Genomic DNA, 15147 nt, shown 5'->3' on the forward strand with positions numbered 1-15147 from the left:
AACCAACCAGTCCTCTCCTGTAATTTGGTGACCCCATCTTATTTGGACTGGCAGGCAATGATTGTGCATGTGAAGATCGTTGCAGCACCTCTGAAGCAGGAGCTGATGACTCAGCAAGGGAAGATGCAGGCAAAGCCGCCTGTAGACGTATCACATCCTTCTTCTTCTTCCCATTAGTCAAAGGTTTTGCCACTGAAGGCAGAACCTTGGTAGGGAAAGCACCACCAGGAATGGAATTGTCAGGCACCTCCTCCACAGGGGGGAACCAGCGGAGGAGCAGCAGCAGAGGGCTTCTGGGCTCTAACGGATGTAAGAGCCTCCAGAGGTTTCTCCACTGATGGGGTGCCAGCAATCCCAAGCAAAGGCCACAACCTAGAAAGATACAATTTTTCGCCAGTAATTAACAGTAATTACAGTGGGGGAAGAAAGTTGAGAAAGAGGAAAGGGTGTACTGCCCCAAATATAGGGGAGGACCATACAACTGCCTTCTCCGAATCACTCCCGGAGGGTTGACAGCAATCACCCTTCCCTCAATGGGTTTCCCTGGAGGACAGAGCCTCAGAAGAAACCGCAGGGGAACAGCTGGCTTCAGTCCTGAAGAAAGGAACAAAGACCTGAAGAGCTCTAATGGTGAAGAATCCCTCTTAAACTAGTACTATTTCTTTTTCTTTGCAAGCTCCAGCCACTGCACCATGCCATTCCCTAAACTCTTAACAGGGGAATGACTGCAAACAGTCATGCCCCCAACAAAAACCGCAAAGTACATGAGGGTTCACCTCAGTTTTACTCATATAGTGGCCTTACCTGCTACCTTCTTTGCTAAGGCAGAACCATATGTCTGGCTTGGGGGTGGTCATCCCAAACAACTCACAAACACTCTGGAAAAAAGAAAAAAGAAAAAAAAGAAAAAAAAGAAAAAAGAAAAAAAAAAAAAAAAAAAAAAAGAGCATAACAGCAAAGTCAAGGAACCCAGCTGCGTACATCTGTACTATGCAGCAGCCAAAGTCAAAGTGAGGGTTCCCCTACCCGTCGGGTGTGTGGGGCTTACCCAACACCCGGGAGGAAACGACGTTTACCGTTTAAGCTTTACTGACATCATACTCCTATTGAAGGTTAATGGTTTATATTACAAGTAGGAAAAAAAAAAAAATTGAGAGAGAGAGAGAGAGAGGAGAGAGAGAGAGAGGAGAGAGAGAGAGAGAGAGAGAGAGAGAGAGAGAGAGAGAGAGAGAGAGAGAGAGAGAGAGAGAGAGAGAGAGAGAGAGAGAGAGAGAGAGAGAGAGGGGGGGGGGGGGGTAAGTCGGTGATCTTAGGAAATAATCCGTTGACCTATTGGCCCTTTCTTGCTGAGTTGAGCACAGTATAGTGGCTCCCAATTTCAAATATTGATCTTAATACAGTGCTACAGTACACTTACTATTATTCTTTAAGGTTTAATTCATTATTACATCTTATGATAAATTTATAAAAAATAATTATAACTTTTTTCATTACAATAATCCAGTGATTCATAGTAAAGAACTGGATACACTACAACAGTACCTCGGATATTGAACACCCCAGAACTCGAACAACTTGATGATCGAACTAAGTTCTCTAACTTTTTTTTCACCACAAAGATTGAATAAAAATTTAGAGGTTGAAGAACTTGAAAGACAAATTAAATTAAGCCAGTTTACACGTAGCTTACACCCAGTAAAGACCCACAAAACATAGTTCCACTCTTTTGTTAATTTCATTAAATTTAGTATTTATTTGTGTTTATCCATACACAATGGCCAAAAACTTACATCCTCAGAGGAGGAAAGAGATCTTGCTCCTAATTCAGTGACAAACAAAATGATAGAAAAATGGTCTCCAATATGCAATTTTGTGGAATAATATCCAGAAAAGCAGCAGCTAACAGAGCAAGGGATTTTTATACTGTTAATGCACTAGGTCATTTAAAAAACATCTTAGAATGGAGGCAGATACATCCCTGTCTCGAGTTTTCAGCAAAATAGGTCCTCAAGTGAAACACAGCATTACCAGAAAAAACTATAGGGTAGTTAGCCAATGTTTTTATGGAAAGGGACTCCACTTCCAAGCAAGACTTAACACCTCCCCCCATCCCCTACTCCTTACATTCCATCCAAGCCATCTTCTCTTCTTCCTACAAGGAAGTTTAACGTTCATTTATTCCATAATTATTCATTAATCCTAATAATTAAAATTTTTTGAGTTTTTGTTGTGGCATTTATACTGTACTATACTGTATTCTAATATTGTGAATTTTGTGTAAAAGACTCGCAATAGGGGCATCCATGGGTGGAGTACCAATAAATTCTATTTCCATTCCTTCTTCTGGTGGAAATTTGATTGCCCATTAGAACACTTGGATCTTCAAACACAGTTTTAGAACAAATTTAATTACGTTCAATCTCCGAGGTACCACTGTACTGTATATACAAAGAGTAGCCAGAGCCCTTTTACCGTCTTACCCAGATTCAAGAACTGCAGCGATCTCAAAGATGATTAGCTCAAACATTGTACATGACAACATGAAGATCATTGGAAAAAACAGCTGTACAAGAGTATTATGGACTTCATAATCTCGGAATATTTTTTTTACAAACCATACCCATCCTCCAATAAAGAACATCAACTGAAAAAAAAATACAAGAATCACTTAATGAAATCTTCAAAATACTGTACTGCAATCTAATATAGAATATGAAATTTCTTAACAATAAAATCTGTATTTCAAAGTTAGTTTGATTTCTTCCTAGCTATACACACCAGATTCCTTTAAAAATGGGTTTGGACGATAGAAATATAACAAATTTAAAGTAATTTGTAATTTTCCTAATGATACAAACCTTGAGCTCTTTAATAGGGAACACACTTTTGGCAAAGCTGGAAGACTGGCCATAAGACTCTGCAGGGTATACCTAACCCACCGCTCATACACACACCTGTGTTGTCTTATCACTTTTGATTGCAGGAGGGACTTTTAGGGGGATAGGTGATGGCAGGCCAAATCTGTAAAAAGAGCTCAAGGTTTGTATCATTAGGAAAAATACATAATATTTTAAATGTTATTTGTTCAGACACTAATACAATCCCTTTCACTCTTTATTAGGGAAGACTCACCCTAAGGTGAGTGGAAGTCCTAACCAACAGACTGGATTTGCCCCAGGGTTTTCCTCCATGCTATGCATGAATAAAGAGGAATAAACATGACACCTCGCTAAAACCTTGTGCAATAGCACGCTTTAGCTACCTAAGCAATCCGAGTGATTGTATGATACTAGCAATGTGACTTGTCTATGTGAGAATTCTCCGAGATCATAGGATTCTTTGAACCAACCACAAATGTTACCCAATTCCCACCTCGCAAAGGGGAATGGGGACATAAAAAGTATATACAGTATTTCTGTACCAGGTTACACAAGGGAAATAGTTATTATCTGCAGACATAGGAAACCAGCTTGTAGAGTACCATATGTGCTGTTCCCCAAGAGAGAATAAGACTACCTCGGGTCCCAACAAGTCCGGTGGGTCCTTGTGCTGGGCCCAACTGGAATTCAATCGCCACTGAAGAGATCACATTTGTAGCCAACCATTGCATACTAGACATTCAAGGGAGGTCAGGTGACCTTTGAGGCATATCCATTGCTGCACTAAAAGCAATTCTCATTGGAGGAAGGGACTTGTTACCTTCCTTAGTCTCTGGATCCTGTTGTCAGAAGAGAAGACTTTCCCTAATCTGGTGGCTAAAAGCATCCCAAGGCATACTGTACCAGCTTCTGAGATGGTTTCAAAGACTTCTCTAGATTTGTCACAATCCCAAGTTCGTGACAAAACTCAAGGAGTCTGTCTCGGTTTTGGAGAAGGGTCGCTACTGAGTCTGCTAGGATACAGTATCTCAACAGATGAATGCTGATCCTGTGGGCCCAGGTTGACAATAGGGAGAAGACCCTTGTGAAAACCTGAGGTGCTATTGACAGGCTGAAGCACAGCACCTCAAACTGGTATTGTCGGTTGTCTATGATGATCCTTAAATACTTTCTTGATGATAGATGGAAGTATGCGTCCTTTAAATCCAGCGTGTCCTCTGATCTTATTGCCTGTCTGACATCTCCATCCTGAAAGGAGTTTCTTGCACAAAATTGTTCAGAGAGGAGAGATTGTTGACGGTCTTCAGCCTCCAGACACCTTCTTTACAAGAAAGAGTCGACTGTAAAAGATGGGGAGCCGTCTAGAACCTCTTGGAGAGTGCCCTTCTCTAACATAGTCTTCACTTCGGCCCTAAGGGCTAATTCCTTTGCTGATCCCTTAGCGTAGAAACCCAATGGAATTAGCTGTAGAGTCAACTGAAGGAGAGAGAGTGTGAAAGGAACGTGATAGCATGACCAAATAACAGAGACCGTCCAAGCTTCAGCTCCGTATTGCAACCACTTCTGCCACTGGCATCCTCTCACTGGTGGTTGAGCAGGAGGATTACCCAACCTAGCGGGAGCGACCTCGACCACTACCTCTTCCTCATTTGCTATTTCTGCTTCCCTTGAGTTGCTGCTTCGCAGAAAAGGGCTTCATTGATGATGTTCTCGGAGGACCAGCACTTCTACTGCTCCATTGTGCTCTAGCGGGTGGTTTCTTGGCTGGGAGAGCTGGTGCGTAAAACCTGGATGTCATGGCCGTTTGGAAGAGAGAGATCTGACTAGTCTTCCTCCATTGCTACACTGCTCTTTTGACCTCCTCGGTGTTAAAGAGGGAAGGTCCTTCCAGGGTCGACGTTCACAGCTTCGTGGCCTCTGTCTTTGGAATCTGTCAGGGAAACATGACAAATTTTTAGATAACTTGTATTTGTCCTAACTGATAGAAGTAAGGCAACGCTTAATGTTACCATGAGCCCTGATGGGATTGATGCTATTCCTTAGAGCAGCATCAGTATGGCGAATGTTAATCAATGGTTAACGGCTGGGTATCATGGTTACTGTGCAGTTGGAGAGTGCTCACAAGTAGTCCCTTGTCGACAAGCCGCTGATGAGGGTTGTCGATCGTTTGCCGATCACTTTAGTGGATTGGTGTGATGGCGAACGGCCAGTAGCGAGAAGTGTGTTGTATACCTTCTGATCTAGGGAACCACAGGCAGAGGTTGAATAGTACGTCCAAGTCACAAACTGCTGGCGCATTGTCGATGATCGGTGAATCGGCGATCTGTGAGGCGAAGATGGTAACTGATAGGCGGATGAAGGCTGTCTGATCAGTCAGCCAGGTAGGTTGGCGATAAATGAGTTGGTAATCTGCTTGGAGAGCCCTGAGACAGCAGAATGGTTTAATGATAGTCAGTTGGTGATGATGAGCCATTGATGATCAGCAATCGATCGCAGACCGGTGAGCTAGAGATCAGCAAGCTGACAATTGGTCGGTCAGAGATCAGCAAGCTGACAATGGGCTGGTCAGAGATCAGTGAGCTGAGGTTGATGATCGAAGAAAGATGAGCTGCCCATCGGCGATCTAGTGATCAGCAAGCTGATGACTGGTTATTGACTAGCAATCGGCGATCGGCACGCTAGCAATCGGAGATCGTTAGTAATTGGAGAGACTAGAGGTCAATGATCAGAGAGAGATAAGCTAGCAATTGGCGATCTGGTAATCGGCGAGCTAGCGATCAGCAAACAGTGATCTAGCAATCAGCAAACAGTGATCTAGCAATCAGTCGGTTGAAAATTTCTTGTTTGCCGACTGTGGTACTGTCAAGAAAAAACTCCAGAAGAGACAGGGACCAAAGGTTCCCTGTGATGAGTCTCGACTGATGGTAGATGCGATTTGATTCCCCTTGGAAGATGGAATCTTCGGGATCTTGAACCCTTCTGTGAAGCCTCTTCCCTCTTTTCCCGGCAGCCATGCTGTTATGCGTTTGCGGGGAGAGGAATGGGGTAATGGTGACCTGTCAAAAAGTTCTTATTCTTTTTTGCCTACTGCGCGAGTGTGCAGGAGAGTACTGAAGCAATGGGACACAGGATGATGCTGGTGCTCAGTTTTCGGTGAATGCGCAGAAGAGCACTGGAGAGCAGGCAAGCGTTGGTGCGCAGGAGAGCGCTGGCTCTTTGGCAAGAGCTGGCGCATTGGCGACCATTGGATCTGCGAGCGCTGGCGCACTGGATCTGAGACCGCAACTGCGCAGGAGAGCGCTTGATCTGAGAGTGCAGAAGAGCGCTGGCGAACAGGCAAGCACTGGCTCTTTGTGAAGAGCTGGCGCATTGGCGATCACTGGATCTGAGAGCGCAAGTACACAGGAGAGCGCTGGCGCACAGTAAGGCACTGTGCAGCATTTTGTGCAGTCTCCCTAGAATGCGCAGAAGAGCGGGACTGGTCGTGCAAGGGCGGGTGACTGGGCACGCGAATGAGGGTGAGAACTCGCGCATAGAAGAGCGCTGGCGAGTGCGCGGAAGGCTGCTGCTGCTGCGTGCACAGGAGAGTGCTGGCGCACGCTGAAGTAATGGCGCAGGAGAGGGCTGGCGCGCAGGAGAGCGCTGGCAAGTAGGACAACGATGGCGCGTGCATACGGAAGACTGCTGGCGTGCGGAAGAATACTGGCGCGCGCGGAAGCAATGGCGCTCAGGCGAACGCTAGTGTGCAGTGATCGTTGGTGCGCAGTAAAGTGCTGGCGCGTAGGACAACTAAGGTGCAAGTGCGCGGCAGCGCGATGGAGCGCAGGAGAATGCCAGCGCGTAGGAGAGCACTGGCGCGCAGGTACAGGAGATTGTTGGCGAGCAGGAGACCGAAGTTTTGTTGCACCGGTGATCGTAGGTTGGTTGGTGCGCAGGCAAATGTTGCTCTCTGTGGCGAGGTTGCACTGGTAGGTCGGTAGGTCAGCTGGTAGGACGATCAGGAACTGGGATGTGCCCTTTGGAAGGGCGAGCATCCACCGATGGGGATCGCGAACGATCCACAGAAGAGTCCAGGACCGAAATCCAAGGACTAGCTGCAGCCCGATTTTGAGCTGGTAGGTCGGCAGGTCAGCTGGTAAGACGATCAGGAACTGGGATGTGCCCTTTGGAAGGGCGAACATCCACTGTAGCGTCGTCAGGAGAAGATTCAAGAACCGATGACGTCCATGACCCCCAGTAGCAATCCTCAGAAGAGGAGTCTCTATAAGTGGCCCCTCTCGCGAACGAGAGAGGTGATCACTTTGCGGGAGAGACTTGCCAAAGACTATGCTCCGCCCCCGAAGAAAGAGAGACTCACCAAGGGGGGAGTGTAGTCTAGGCGAAGACAGCAACAGCAGTCGGTGTCGATGAAGTGATGAAGATGCAGGAAGTTCTCCCTTGGAAGGGAGAAACAGCCTCACACCTGGGGAGGAAACTCTCCCTCGGAAAGGAAAGTTGTCCAACCCCTGGAGGCAAACCTCCTGGTAGCACTATAAGATGATCTGACGAGAGCGCTACCTGAGGAAGTGCAGCCGGAGCTAGTTGCTCGAAGATGAAGTGCAGATCAGGTGTTGCCACGGGGTTACTTCTAAGTGAAGGGATGACGCCCATGATGGTGTCCTCTGAGGGACGGCAGTGACAGCAGATTCCCCAAGCATGAACAGAACAGCTCTGCTTCGTCAGCACTTTTAGTCGAACAAAGAAACTGCATTGCTAACTGAGGAAAAATAAAATAAATTATGTAACAGAAAATTCCCTAGGGAGGAACACCTAGTCCGCGACGGAAAGAGAGACCACCGAGGGAACAAACATAAAATAAGTATTGCGCCCTCCCTTCCCCAGTCGACATCGACGGGAGAAGGGGAGCAGAGAGTAACTGCAATAAAACAAGAATTACAATTATTTAAATCAGCTAAAAACATTCACTAATAGGAAGAACCACTGATCCTCCAAAGGTAAGTGTTCCCCACTGAGAAGAAGCTGAAAAGTTAAAATTACAGAAAATTATAATTTTACTTAAATAATTGAGAAAAACAATCGGAAGCGCAACCTAACCCGCGAAAGGGAAGGGTGCTCACCCCGTTAGTACACTGCCGGAGGCCCATGAAAGGTGAACGGTCTTGAGAAGAGAAAGACCGTAGTCAATCTCTGAGAGGCCACACTCCTTTCGCTCAGTAATCCATGAGTCTCGTAGGAAGAGGGAAAGGCGAAGATAACAATTGAACGAGGAGGGTCCAAAATGATGACGATTCTCCTGCGACAGCAGCCAAGTCAACGGTAGATTATATGCCCACGGAAGAGTCTGGACAATGGGGGAGGGGTTGGAAGGGAAGGTTCCCTAGCCTTGCGTAAGTGTCTTGAGAACCTGTCGTACAGTATATGTATCACACGCACAGCACAAACACTGAAAAGGAAACTTACAACCTTTCTATACACACACACAAATATATATATATATACATAAACATTAAGAATATTTTCATATATATCCATATAAGAAAAAGTAAGTTAAAAGACAAAAATTAATGGCAGTCCAGAATAGGCGAGGAGGAAGAGCGGATACAACCGCTCTCCATACGAGGCAAAGGTAAAGTGAGCTAAATCACCAGTGTGTGAGTGGGAGTTATAGCAAGCTACCCCAGCTAACTAGCGGTGTGGGTAGTTAACCCTCGCTATATTTTAATGGCTCGACCTTTCAGCTTCGCAGAAAGTAATACCCCCAAAATAAATAGCATAGGTTTGTATTCCTGTTACGGAACAAAAGTGTTTTGACTCTTTCATGCTACCTTTTTTGAAGTAATGTTCTTTTGACTGGTCTTCAGCTGCTGATTCTCATCTTAATTTGTTGGAAAGAAAATTACGGTCTATTAAATTTCTTATTCTTGATCTAGATATTAATCTCTGATACCGTCGTTCTGATCATCCTTTACATTCTGATCTTCCGGGTCAGTTCCATCCTGTTTGTAATACTAGGCATGCAGTTAATTCTAATAGTCAGGCCTTCTCCAGCATGAGGTTCAATACTACACAATATTCTAGAAGTTTTATTCCAGCTGTGACCAAGTTGTGGAATGATCTTCCTAATCGAGTACAGTAGTTGAATCGGTAGAACTTCAAAAGTTCAACCGTGCAGCAAATGTTTTCATGGTGAAAAGGCTGACATAAGTCTTTTTACAGTTTATATATGAAATATCTGTTTTGATATTGTTATTGTTTTTAAAATATTTCATTTTAATGGTTCATTATTTCTCATACCTATTCCCTTATTTCCATTCCTCACTGGGCTATTATTCCCTGTTGGAGCCCTTGGGCATATTGCATCTTGCTTTTCCACCTAGGGTTGTAGCTTAGCTAGTAATAATAATAATCATAATTTTACAGCACAAATACTAGTAACAACAATGACATGAGTTCCCTAGACCACCGTTTTGCCCCACATTTGCTTAACACCTTTTAATGCCAATTTATTATGAAATGGGATTATTTAGTGCTGGTTAGGATATGTATACTGAAAAATATCAAAATAAAGCAGATTGAAAAAAAAACTAGGAGTAATGGTACAGTATTTACGTGGAAAATCACTGGAAATCAATCGATGACACAATGCAAACTACCAATCATTGCTTCGCATTGATCATTCCACTAATCAGCATCCATCATTGGAGCAGCGCTATCTGTTCTGCAGACCGAATTGTTGACTTCAATTTTGGGTTTGAAGAAATTAATGAAGTTTTTCTGGTCAGTTTTCTATGCATCAAAATCAGCATAATTCACCAGCTGATTGCACTGATTCATCTAGGCCTACTCCTCGATTAACTCACTTAGCCAGTGTTCTTGCATGTGTAAGAAACGGACAAAAACTGAATCGTGCGTTCAACTTGAAATATGTATTTTCTTTTTGGATGGTGAAGCATGTTTTGTATACCTAAATAAATAAATGTACTTTCTTGCGAATTTTAATGAGAGTCTCTGGTTGATATGAAGAAAGTATACCTTTTTAATGGTGAGACATCATGTAAATAAGTGAGTATATTAATAAAGTTTACAGTTATTTAGTTAATCTTAATGTTACTTTCTTCTTTAATCTTTGACACAACCATAAACATCACAAAGATTCCAAGTCAAAATCAATTAATAGCCCTACGCAATCGACTGATTAATTGCTCGGCAGCAAGCAAAGCCTCATTGTGCACCCTCAACCACATCCATGTTCACTGATCGAGCTGCGCAATCGACCGATTGCTGTACCAAAGATGGATTCATAGATGATGCTGCGCGATCAACCGATAGCGTGTAACATTTACACATCATTATATCCTAGCATTTAGTGGATTAAGTTCTCTTACCACAGAACCATTATTTCCATTTTTTTTTTTTGCACATATACTCGGCAGCCAGCAAGACAGAGAAGCCTAGTCTACAGATGTTGTCTAGGTGTCAGCAGCCGAGACTAGACAGATAGCAGAACGGAATAGTGTGTGGGCGATCTCGGTGTCCGGCAGGACTGTCACCTCAGCGACTTTTCAGTTAAAACATTGCGTGTATGGCGTGCTTAGGGGGGCTTTAAATACAGAGCCTTTTAAAAAATCAAGTGTTAATCATTGGACACAGTAGCAGACCGAAATTTGCCAGCGGCCTCAGGAAAAGTTGACAGTTGGCAAACTCGGAGCCTACAGTAAAGGTCTGCTACACACGATATGACATGTTCAGGTAATGAAAATATTCCATAAAACATACCATTGACCCAATCATGATAGCACTATCGACTAGTATCCCCATTTTCTCGTTGTTATCAGGAAGTTGACATTTGAGCCAAAGAGGTAGGTCCACCGCTACTCCGCTAGACTCACAGGTGTCAATGTTTACAAACTTCTTCTTCTAACAAAATGGTAAGATGCAAGAGCAACTTGAAACACGGTCCTTTTCAATTATTGACAGCTATGGTTTCAATTACATGATGATTATGAAGCAAACAGAGCAGCCGCAGAACCCTATTTTAATGGTTAAAAGTATCTGTTTTAATTTTATCCAAACATATTCTAATCAGAACGTCAGCCAAGCAAAGGAAAATTTCCCAATTATTACTGTGGTGCACTGGTGGCGGACCTGGCCACCCACAGCAGTAGGCCTAATCTTTCCCGCAAATGTTCCCCGATTGTTACTGAATCATTATTATTATTATTATTATTATTATTATTATTATTATTATTATTATTATTATTATTATTATTATTATTATCATTATTATTGGGTGACCACCCTTTTACGTTGTTGCTTCTATGTAGCACGCTCTTCATTATGTACACAAAGACCACTTTCTTCTTTACGTCCTCCATCTCGAACAAACACCGATAGAATAGTATTCTATTTCCCGATGGAGACTAACCGTATGGAAAATAACCGATCCTGTGATGACATACGGAAATCTGCCGCACGGTTTCAAACCGCTCTTGTGAAGAGTGCCTATATCCCTCCCAAATCCTACCTTTTCTCTTATCTGTTCTTCCTGGACTCTAATAAATCTTCGTGTGTCTATCTTAATAACGGTAAGGGGGCAAATAGTTTTTTTGTTTTTTCACTCAATAGGAGCTTTGGTTAAGTGAGATGCTAAATCGAAAGGACACCCAACAGTCATCTCAAATCTATCATTAGTAACTGGGTGCAAATCCGCCACTTAAAAGCTCAAAGTGGTTTATTCTAAAGTTTAAGGAAGACTGGATTGAGTAAGATCTCAAATAAAAGGGCTTTGAACCACGTTGATAAAAAGCGTTCGTTCTCTTTCTCTAAAGTTATCGAGGACATTGTATCTCATCTTTATATAGGTAGTAGGTTGGCCAGGACACCAGCCATCCGTTGAGATACTACTGCTAGAGAGTTATTGGGTCATTTGACTGGCCAGAAAGTACTACATTGGATCCTTCTCTCTGGTTACGGTTCATTTTCCTTTTGCCTGTGCATACACCCAATAGTCTGGCTTATTCTTTACATTCTCCTTTGTCCTCACACACCTGACAACACTGAGATTACCAAACAATTCTTACTTGCTCAAGGGGTTAACTACTGCAATGTAATAGTTCAGTGGCTACTTTCTTCTTAATAAGTATGGAAGAGACTCTTTGGCTATGACAAGAAGCTCTTCTAAGAGAAGGAAACTCCAAAATCAAACCATTGTTCTCTAGTCTTGGGTAGTGCCATAGCCTCTGTACTTTGGTCTTCCACTGTCGGGTTAGAGTTCTCTTGCTTGAGGGTACACTCGGGGCACACTTCTATCTTATATCCTTCATCTTGTTTTATGAAGTTTTTATAGTTTATATATGAAATAGTTATTCTAATGCTGTTCCTGTTTTTTAAATATTTTATTCTAATTATCAATTACTTTTCTTGTAGTTTCCTTACTTCCTTTCCTAATTGGGCTATTTTCCCTGTTGGAGCCATTGGGCACGTAGCATTCTGCTTTTCCAACTAGGGTTGTAGATTAGCAAGTAATGATAATAATGTATTTAGTCAATTTACCATAAGGCAAGATCTATTGTATTGATAGTTTCCACAGATATAAGAGGTTCGATAGGTAAACCTACCTCTCAAAAAACAGAAGTATAGAAAATATAGGTTAGTATGGCTAAAATTTGTTAGTGAACACAATCTTCCAATGAGTTTGATAGATGAATGATCTACGGGCTGCCAACGCAAGAGCCCTTGTCCAGCACAAGGCTGGACAATCTAACAAGCAAGCAAGCAGGCAAGATGGTGATTTAACTGCACCAAAGGTATATTCAATCATTTCAGATTCCATTTTTTACTTAAACATACATGCAGGTTGTACTATATCAAAAGGATTAATTGTTAACACTATAGATACGATTAACCTTAATGATTGTCGAAAAACTCAAAACACAAGGGGTTTCGTTACTAATGAAAATAGTGACGTCAAATGTCGACAACAAAACAACTTGCTGGGGTCTTAATCGTGACAAAGAGTCTGTACCAGATATTTCTTTTTCAGATATTATTGCACCTATGGCTAAAGCAGATGCATTCTATGCTATTTTTTAATATAATTGGGTTTGCTGACGATAATGCACCTGTCATGATGAGCAGTCTTGGGGATTAAAATCTGATTGTCATTTCTTGCACCTTTGTTTTCACCTGCTTGCTTAAAATTACCTAAACGAGTAGAATATTCACGTAGAGATACCTACAATTGCCTCTATCGTAACACCAAAGGATTAAACGAATTATAGAATTTCAACAATTCACTAACATACATCTACATAAAACGTAACATTCGAGTCATAATCGCTGGTTATCTTTGCTATGTGTGGTTGAAAGGATCTTGGAACAATTGGATAGCCTTGTTTTGTTTTCTCAAAGTACAGGTTTGGACGAACACTTTGAATCTACCCCTATAAACTCGGTTTATAATTATAAGTACTTTAATTTAAGTAACTAAAATAAATGGCTTCAAACTATTGGAGTCTAGATATATAGGTTCTTGAGCTTATACGGCCCCGATACTATACGATAAGCTCCCACGAGACATCCGAATGATGGAAGATATGACGGATTTCAAGAGGAAACTGAAGACTCCCTTTTTTTTTTCGAGTCATTTGACAGTAACGATTTAACAGTAAATGAGCAATTCGTGATGTGAAATGTTGAATACTCTGAACGAACAGGATTTGGACAGTGGGGGTCCTGTAGTGAGTATAGGGTTTCCCTGCTGTAAAGGACCGGAAAACAGCCGTCAAAGTAAAAGTAAAGTACATTATGATATTACGAGAGAGAGAGAGAGAGAGAGAGAGAGAGAGAGAGAGAGAGAGAGAGAGAGAGAGAGAGAGAGAGAGAGAGAGAGAGAGAGAGAGAGAGAGAATGTGTTTCTTAGTGAAATAAAGGAATTGAAGCTATTTAGCCTTTTTACTGTACATGAGGAAAAAGCTTCCGGACTCTTAAACATCCCAGTTCACACATCTTCTCATGCGTTTATTTCTAATTAGGCCTACAATTGATAGCAATGGCTCTACTCGTTAATTCATTCATTCGCTCCCTTCGCAATACGTAGCCTAGCTACAGGACACACGCTAATTTGTCTAGTTCCTAATATGATATAGATGTTTCAATTGTCAAGAAGTCAAAACAATGAGCACAGAAATAACAAATTATTTGTAACTTTTGGCCTGTAAGTGGATTCAGTATTATAGATTATGATAACGCGTAGTCTTAATTGGAAATTAATTACTCAAGTTATAAGTACTCTTTAAAAAAAAAAATAACGACAGAGCGCTCACTCTTGGAGCAAGAGAAAGCATATGACCTAAGTTTGCTCATGTGATGTCTACACTCTAGAGATTAGAGATTATTATTATTATTATTATTATTATTATTATTATTATTATTATTATTATTATTATTATTATTATTATTAGTTAAGCTACAACATCAGTTAGAAAAACCGGAAGCTTTAAGCTCAAGGGATCCACCATGGAACAATAGTCCATCGAGGAAAGGAAATAAATATATTATATGAAACAAAATAAATATAAAATGTCTCAAAATCGGTAACAGCATTTAAATATATATGACAAAAAAATTACGAAGAGACTCTTGTCGCCCCGTTATATATATATATATATATATATATATATATATATATATATATATATATATATATATATATATATATATATATATATATATATATATATATATATATATATATATATATATATATATATATATATATATATATATATATATATATATATATATATATATAAATTCCCAGCAAGTTTGAACTTCTGGAGTTCCACCGATCTAACTGCATGATCATAGATATCCCACCATGTGCCTGATTAGTAAGATCATTCTGTAATTTGGTCACAGCTGGAAAAAAAGAAACTTCTAAAGTAGTGTGCTTCGTACAGGATGGTACAGTCTGGGGAGACTGAATTTCTCTGATATCAAATTATGAATTGAATTCTTAACTAACATTTGCATCTATTTTATTTATCCACAATTTCAATAATTTCTTCTTTTAATTTGCTAAACGTGACAACATGAAATCAATGGCCACCAACACTAAAGGACTAAATAAATCGTGTGATCTTACGAAAGAAACGATAATCCTGAATTGGTATTCATAAAAGGCACTGGTGATTCTGCAGATTGCACCACATAACGCTCAATCCCATTAAAGGGGAAATCTCCAAACCAATTATAACCGGTTTATAGA

At 41.4% G+C, this 15147-nt stretch overlaps 1 protein-coding gene across 1 annotated transcript in view; it reads right to left on the reverse strand.

Moving 5' to 3' along the window:
• The window catches only part of LOC137621786 (Golgi pH regulator-like), a 198238-nt gene extending 187425 nt beyond the window's left edge, over positions 1 to 10813 (reverse strand). The window contains exons 1-2 of the mRNA XM_068352293.1: positions 10656 to 10813; positions 2481 to 2644 (exon numbers count right to left, since the gene is read on the reverse strand). Coding sequence (XP_068208394.1) covers positions 2481 to 2644; positions 10656 to 10697 — 206 coding nt within the window. The 5' untranslated portion in view covers positions 10698 to 10813. The remainder of the gene's footprint in view (positions 1 to 2480; positions 2645 to 10655) is intronic.
• Positions 10814 to 15147: the final 4334 nt, after the last annotated feature.

Source organism: Palaemon carinicauda, chromosome 28 (genome assembly GCF_036898095.1).
Source record: "Palaemon carinicauda isolate YSFRI2023 chromosome 28, ASM3689809v2, whole genome shotgun sequence".
NCBI lineage: Eukaryota > Metazoa > Arthropoda > Malacostraca > Decapoda > Palaemonidae > Palaemon > Palaemon carinicauda.